At 49.2% G+C, this 7,930-nt stretch overlaps 1 protein-coding gene across 5 annotated transcripts in view; it reads left to right on the top strand.

Moving 5' to 3' along the window:
- Positions 1-3,353: 3,353 nt before the first annotated feature.
- IKZF2 (IKAROS family zinc finger 2) overlaps positions 3,354-7,930 on the top strand; it is a gene marked incomplete at both ends in the record, with an annotated part of 101,220 nt that continues 96,643 nt past the window's right edge. For 3 of the 5 annotated variants that reach the window (XM_079539382.1, XM_079539380.1, XM_079539381.1), the window contains 2 exons: positions 3,984-4,017; positions 4,732-4,836. In XM_079539382.1, coding sequence (XP_079395508.1) covers positions 3,984-4,017; positions 4,732-4,836 — 139 coding nt within the window. Of the gene's footprint in view, positions 3,438-3,968; positions 4,018-4,728; positions 4,837-7,930 lie in introns of those variants that run through there. The other 2 variants (XM_079539379.1, XM_079539383.1) reach the window with 2 other exon arrangements.

Below are 7,930 nucleotides of genomic sequence, written 5' to 3'. Positions count from 1 at the left end.
CACAGCTATAGCTATGCCAGTCTATTTTCTGAGGTAGGCAAGCCAAGTCTAGTTGCTGAAACGTAGGCGTGGGAAACAAGAAGTCTGCTTTCTAGGCTCAGCTCTGAGCACTGCTCTTCATGGCCTTGGGCCAGTCCCCTAACCCTTCTGCCTATGCAAAATGAGAAGAGTTAAACTAACCCGCTTCTCAGATGTGGTGTAATGACTAATTGGCTAAAATTTGTAGCGCCGGTGAGGGAGTTATGAGCTTGGCTCAGGCACCTACAGCCTGCCACAAGGAGCGCGGGTAGGCACGGCGCAGGAGCTCCAGTCGGCGCATCCTGAAGCTCTCTGGCAACCGGCGTGGGTAAAAGGATCACTCCACCGGCCCTCCGTCTGTGTGCCTACCTTCGTCAGTTCGCACCGCTTCATCACCTGCACTAGCGTTTCCTCACGCAGGTGCCCACCAGCATCGCTGGTCTTTCTGGGAAGAAACGTTTCCTAACAGCCAACCCGGCCCCAGCCCTGGCACGCGTCGGCTCTGGTGCCGTGTGGGCAGCGGGCTGGCAGCTGATTGTCCTCAGGGAAACACCGCGGCTCCCGCCCTTTCTCCACCACACACCGTGCGCGGGAGATGGGGAAAGCGCCACGGAGGAGCTTTCGTTTTAATCCGGGTTTTCCCTCCTGAGCTCAAAGCCTGAAGGAAAAAAAAAAAAAAAAAAAAAAAGAAAAGAAAAAAAAAAAAAAAGCCAACCGAAAAACCAGAAATTACCTCACGTTCACTCCGAACGCCCAACTTCGCCCTCCGCCACCCGGTGCCCTCAGCGGGCGGTGCGCGCGCGTGTGTGTGATTGTGTGTGTGTGTGTGTGACCGTGTGTGTGTATGTGCGTGTGTCCGCGTGAGGCGAGGCGGCACTTGTCCTCTAATCGATTGCCGAGCGTGCTGAGCGGCCCCGCCGCGCGGCCCCCTCCCCTCGCGTGCCCCCCCCCTCCTTCCATCCATTCCTCCCGGGTGAGGCGCGCGGGGCGGCGGCGCGCGCCCGCTCGGTGTGTGCGTGCGCGCGCGCGCGGAGAGCGATGGGGGGGGCGCGCGCGCCTGCGGGCGGGTGCGCGCTTGCGTGCGCCTCGGTGTATGTGCGCGTATGTGTGTGTGCGTGTGTGTGTGTGTGAGGGAGTGAGTGAGTGCGCGGTGCTCGTGTGTGTGTGTGTGTGTGAAGGCGGCGGGCGGATCGGTTTCTCGGGGTTTGACCAGCTGTCCCAGGCTAACCCTGCTCTCCGAAGATGGAGGAAGTGCCGGCAGGATTACCCTTAGCGACCGCGCCGCTGCCTCAGTTTCCATAGGCGGCCGCGCACGGGCGCGGGGCGGCGGCACTAATAAAAACACAAACAAAAGGGGCATGGAAGTGATCCACTGCCTGCGCGGCTGAGGTAAATCTGCCCCCTCCCCGTGCCGTCCCTCCCTCTCTCCCCTCGCCTTCCCCCGGGAGCACGGGGGGCCCCGAGCCGAGCGCGGCCCGACTTGTTGCTGCTTCCCCTCGGGGACGCCGCGTCAGGAGCCGCCCCCCCTCCCGACCCTCCCCCGGCCCTCGGCTCTCCGGGCAGCTCTCGCTCCGCTCCCCGTTACTCGGCCCTGCCGCCGCCACCTGCGGCCTGAGGCGCGGCGGCCGTGCGTCGGGGGACCGAGGGAAGGAACGGGGGGAGGGGGAAAACGGGAGAGGTGTGTGTGGGGAGAAAGGGTCCTAAAGGGAATAGATGGAAGCGGCGAGGCAGGACTTGGATCACTTTGACAGGTCGCGGGGGGTGGGGGGGGGGGGTGCCGGAACGGCTCCGGGAAGTTGGCCTAGGCTGCCCGCCCGGCGGTGCGCTGCCGCCCGAGCCCCCCCGCTCCGGTTGCCGTGCCGATTCGGAAGGAACCGGTGGATCAAGTTTTTCTCTCTCTCTCTCTCTCTCTCTCTCTGCTGGTTAATCGCATTGCTGTAGCACCGGCTGACCTCCCTCCCTTCCTCCCTCCCTCCCTCTCCCTCTCCCTCTCTCTCTCTCTCTCTCTCTTCCTCCCTCCCTCCCTCTCTCCCTTTTTGTTCTTCATCTTCCTTGAAAGTATGTGCCATTCCTGAGCGGCTCTCCCGCCGGCTCATCCCGCGCTGCCCGGCTCCGCATGCCCCACCTGTAAGTGCCGGGGCGGCCGCCTGGCCCCCACCTCCCCTCTTCTCCTTCTTCCAACTTTCCCCACCTCTCCGTGTCTGCGGCGTCTCTCCTTTCTGCCCCCTCCCCGGCTGAAAGGCCGAACCGCCGGGATTCCCCATCACAGCCTGAAAACGGGGAGCAAACTTTTCTTTCCTTCCGCTTTCCCCACTTTTAAGAAATAATAATAATAATAATAAAAAAAAAAAACCAAAAACAAACAAACAAAAAAAAAAAAAAGAAAAAAAAAGAAAACCCCACCCCAAACGGTGCTTTAATTTAGGTTACGGATGGTTCTGTGCCTGTTTTGTTTGGGTTTTTTTTTTTTTTCCAATTTTTTTTTTTTTTTTTTTTTTGTCTTCCTCCTCCCTTCCTCCAGTTTCTTTCCTTCACTCCATTGGCTGGGGTGCTCTTTCCCTGTTGCTTCTGATGCCTCTCTCTTTACTCAGTGTGTGCCTGCCTACCTGGACTAGGGGGAAGAGAAGGTAATTTGGGAGGGCTTGAGGAATCAGCTTGCCCGCTTTGGAAACTTTTTAGGGATTTTTTGTGTGTGTGGTTTTTTTTTGTTGTTGTTGTTGCTTTTAAAGTCATGTGGAAAAATCAGTCACTGTAGAGAGTTTGGTAGCAGCCAGGCAGGTTGAAATTTAAGTGTTATGTACTGAATGCCTTGGGAATTTGATCTGCTTTATACCAAAGAAGAACACAGAGAAAAGTATTTATTTATTGGGGGAAAGGCGGGAGGAAAGCGAGTTGAAGGAGGGGGAGGGAAGTGGTTTTGGAGACAAGAAGTGAAGCTGCCTGTTTTCCAGTAAGTAATGGAGAAATTCCAGGAGCCAGGGCTAAATATACTTGGCGATCAATACAGAAATGGCTCATTGTGAATAATTTAGCTGCCTGGTGCAGTGAGAGTTTTGAAACTAAAGGCAAAAAAGAGGCCGGGGAGGGAGAGAGGAAATAAAATTCTCCTCTGGTCATGTTGGTTTCTTAACTTTTCCAGTTAAAAGAACATAGTTAAGATTATTGATCCCTCTCTGTCTCCTTTTTTTTTTTTCTTTTCTTTTTTTTTTTTTTTCCCCTCAATATATATCAAATGATAGCTAGGGGGTGTCATTCTATACAGTTACTTGGGTTTCTGGAAAGTAATAGCTTGTTCTGTGTCAGCAAAGCGCTTCCAGAAACTTTAAGATTGCTTCATGCCACAAAATGCATGGCCTGGGAGCATTAAGTGCCGTGTTGGGCCCCGTGTTGGGGCAGATCAGCGAGGTGAGGAGGAACAGGTGTGTGTACAGGTGTGTGTGCTGCTGTGAGGGGCTGGTGTGAGGCGAGGGCTGGTGGCAGCGGTCTGTAAGGGGCACCGAGGGGTTTGTTTTGGTTAGGGCAGAGCCGAGTCTCCTGGAGTAGGTGAGAAAAGAGCGATTGTTAATAGTGCCAACTCCTGCAGGTCTGTTCTGGCTGAGAGAGCTGATAATTCGTAAAGCGTTACAATCCCTGCTTCAAAGAGGCAAGTGGAAACTCGGAGTGGGGAAGCTAAAATCAGGTAAAAACGGCGAGTGGGGAACAGTGAAGGCTTTGGTCAGACCGAGAAGATCCCAGCGCAGCCTGCCCAAGGGTCAGCAGGATTTCTCAGATCGTTTGCAGGGAGGGCTCGGTGATTTGCAAGCGAGCGCATGCACTACGCTTGTGTTTCTCTAGGCAATGGTTGCAACAGCAGCAAAATGGGTATAACTACTCAGGGCTCTAAGTAAGTTTAATCGTTTAATGGTTGATACTGACAGGTGTCTTTGAGGGTGTACTTTTCTGCCTTGCAGCACTGCACTTTGACTATGGAAGCAGAGGCTGCTGATGGATATATAACATGTAAGTAGTCGTTTTATTTGATTATTCTATAGTACTTTCTTCTTTCCCCGCTATCTTTCTGTAATGCGGGCACCTGAAACTTTAGCTTCCTTCTGTATGGTCTTTGCTGTCAGATGCCACTGAATTAATGGCATTTAAATATAAGCTTTGTGTGTGACTGAAAGACATGTGGGTATGGGTGCGTGAGTGAGCACCTCGCAGTTCAAGTATTTGCTGAGGATGAATGAACTTTGTGAGAGAGAGCACTCATTTTCAGAACCAGCAACTTTCCTTGCTTTTTGCTGTGCGTTTCTCCTGCTTTCTGTGTTAGGGCAAAATGTCTTATTTTTGAGAGCATTGTTTAACTGTCAGCTGACCAAAGGCTCCGGGGGGGAAGGTCTGTCCTGCAAAGTAGGAATTCAGTCTCCTGCTATCCTCAGTGTTTGCAAATGGAGAAGTAGTACTAATTTCTGAAGAAACAAAGCAGTTGGACCAGCATTTTTGTTAAGGCTGTCTGCGAAAGACTGGTGATGGGAGGTTTGAGAGAGCTCTTAAAATCAGTCCATCAAATATTTCTTTCTGGCCACTGAGAATCCAGTGTTCATAGGCTTTGGAAGGCTCCCCTAGCAAAGGGAAGGCAAACAGGGGTGCAGGGAGCTGGCAAGGCATAGTTGTTAATCATCGGGTTGCTTTGCTGGGATGGAAACTTACGGGCGACTTATTTTGTGAAAGCAGGTGACAATGAGCTTTCACCCGAAAGGGAGCACTCCAGCATGGCTATTGACCTCACCTCAAGTACACCCAATGGGCAGCATACCTCACCAAGTCACGTGGCAAGCAGTAAGTCTCTTTTAAACGTGTTTCTCTCTGGCAGCGTTTTTGGGTTAGTCGGGGTCCTCGGCTCGCTTTCCTGGTCTTACCCGCTTGTGTGAGCTTTGCCAATAAAAGAAGAGAAGGAACGGGGTAGACTGCTTGTTCTGTTTTCTCGTTCGTGCTGGTGTCTCATCTAGCCATGAACGGGATTACCAGTCTGAACTATCCCCAAGTGGCTTTTGAGAGCTGGTCCTTACCTGTTCCAGGTAGGAAAACTCTGAGTTTGACGTGTGCTGGTTTTGTTTTGTTTCATTGGGTTTTGCAATCCAAATGGAAATTGTTGTTGTGTTATTTTTACTGTTTACTGTGCTTCCAGAAGCAGCTTGAAGCGACTTTATTTGAAAACAAACACTTCTTATTTGTGAAAAGGCTTTACTCTGGCAAAAGTATAAAGTTGAAATATCTGGCTTTGATGGCAGGTTGTATTTTACTGTTACCATTCAGAACTTTCAGCGTCCTATTCATTACCTGAGCTTTGCTTTGGTGACTCCAGAGATGGCTGGGATAATGGGGAGTTTATGGCACTCAGCTGTTGACTCGCTAAAGCGGTGAGAGGATCTTGATTGAGAGTGTCGAGGAGGAAACAGAGAAAATGTGAAGAGATTTGGGATGCTGAGAGTGTCCAGTGCTCACAGGATGTTTACAGTTGCTTTTCACATGGTAGTACGCAGGTGAATAAATCTATTTGATACAGGATTCATAGAACTAGCATCTTTTCCTTTTTGTGTGTTTACTTTGAGTTACAAGGTTGCATTGAGGTCTTTACCTTAGAGTCCCTCAGTACTTGCATTAAAATATAACATGGCAGGTGCTGCTTACAACATACTTTCAGAGGGTTCCTCTCTGTGCTGCGTGATACTAATTTTCTTTCTAGGGTGTATGCTATAGAGATGTATGTATCTTGTGTATCTTTTTAAACTGACTGTATAGTATTTTCACCAAAAATCACTATAGAGAAAGCGAGTATTTAGGGTTGCCTGCTTTAAGGACGTGGTGTATTGCCTTCCCACTCTTCCTTGTTGAGAGAAAGACGTTCCTTGCCTTTAAGAACTTCTTCTTTCGTCTTGCAAATTATGAGTAAAGCACAGTTTTTACGAGCCTTTAAAACTGAGGGTTATTACGAAGATCTCCCAATTATATGCATGTTGCTGGAGAGTATGATTGCTAATACTCTGGACTGAACTTTATATGACAACCTATCATAATTCAGCATCTTCAGACAATTCCAATGCTGTTGCAATGGGATTCTGATATATTTTATTATGTTGTAAAAGTTTTACTACTCACTGTCTTCATTTTCTTTGTTTCCTTTTTATTAATGGGAAGGCTTCATTGGAAGGGGAAAAAAGCTCCCTGTTTTAAATCTTCTTTATAATCTAGACTAAAAACCGAAGTCAAATTAGGGAATAAAAAGGTCCAGGATGAAGTCATGCAGAAGTACTTGAACATATTCAATATTCTCACGTTCATCCTGTTAACGTTTGAGCAATTTTTAAGTGGTGTTAGTTTGTGCAACACACATGATGATCTTTCTTTCAAATGTGTTTTGTGGTATCTCACAGGTGTCTCAATTGCTTTCATCCCTGCTGGCTTTGCGTTAAGCACGCGCTACTGCTGGAGAAACGAGGGGCTCTATCTGGGGTTCTTAAGCCACGCGTAGCTAGAGCTTCTGCGACTTGTTGTCTCTTATATTCTTTGCAGGCACAGGAATGTTTTGGAGGGAGGCGGTTTGTCTTAAGCATGGAAGGTTTTGATTACGGGTTGTTGGCTTTTGTGGCAGATGCTAAGATGGTTCACTGAAGTTTTTTGGTCCAGTCTTGAAGCTAGCTTGCCTAGACTGAATCAGCAAGCTGTACTTCAGAGCTTTCAGCCTGATGCGTGGGGAGCCAGAAGCCTGTTTAGATGTGGGAAGGTGAGGTGGAATGGCTGGTGGTAATACGACGTGCAAGTTCAGCTGCTGTTGCTGGACTGAGCCACTGTCCATCCTGCTGCGGTGCTGTGAGGAGGCCCGTGAAGTAGCAGTGTGCTGTAAGCAGAGGAAATGCAGTGTTGAGCACGGTTTAATTTCTAGCAGAGTTGCTGCTTTGCTGCTGGCCTGCTGCTATAGTGAAACCCGGGGCACACCGTTCCACCTGGGTAGGGTTTGCTGATTGATCCATATCCGCTCAGCTCCAGCCTGACATGTTTCAGTCCTGGCTCTGTTGCCAGCTGTCCCAAGGGAGCGGATGGCCCCGTTTTGCCGTGTGCCCAGGATATGCACCTGCAGGGTAGAGAGCTGCATTCTGACCTTTGTTCCTGTGTTCCGTTGACTCATTTTGAGCCACAGCTCTTAATTTAGCTTTAATTTGTGTCTGCCTCAAACAGAGACAAAACCATAAGAAGCAAATTTCTTGGATCTGTACCGAAACGACTGAGCAGTGCTCTCCCAGCAACAGTAAAATTATGCGTTAGGTAAAGAGTTTTGTGTTCATTAGCCCCTGGCAATTCCATGTTAGTAGGAGTTCTGGCTGGGCTACTGATGCTTCTGGGTTCTGTTCCAAAAGGTTTCAGGTTAAGTATTTTGGCTCGTGTTAGAGAGTTGTCTGCTGCATCCTCTAACCTATTATCATTTTCAAGTATCTAGACTGCATGTATAGGTTATAGATGGGGCCGACGCTCCATTTTCCTTGTGAATGAGGTGATCCTGAAAGATAAATCACAGCAAATCACCTGTCATAGCTAACTAATGATCTTACACGCACCTTACGGTACGCATCTGCCTTCAGCAGAGTACTGTATGTATGTTGGCAGATGCTCTGCTCTAAAATACTTCATTGTAGTTTTATGTAAGCAAAGATTTAAAATACGTGTAAATAGTCAAAGTGAATAGGTTGATAGATCATCTGGCTTTCTTCTACGGCAAAAGACAAATAAGTGCCATGCCTGCTGGTTGGGGATTATCTGTTTATATAGCCTCAGATCTGGAGGTCTGGATTTTGTTTAGAGCTTCTGTGGGGGAACGCTTTTGATGGGTGATGCTTGGCGATGGGTATCTAAGGCCTGCTCAATTAACTCCGTGTTG

This window comes from Tetrao urogallus (assembly GCF_951394365.1).
Source record: "Tetrao urogallus genome assembly, chromosome: 8".
In the NCBI taxonomy this organism is placed as follows: Eukaryota; Metazoa; Chordata; class Aves; order Galliformes; family Phasianidae; genus Tetrao; species Tetrao urogallus.
The sequence above is the reverse complement of the archived record's forward strand: the minus strand, read 5'-3'. Positions and strand labels throughout refer to the sequence as shown.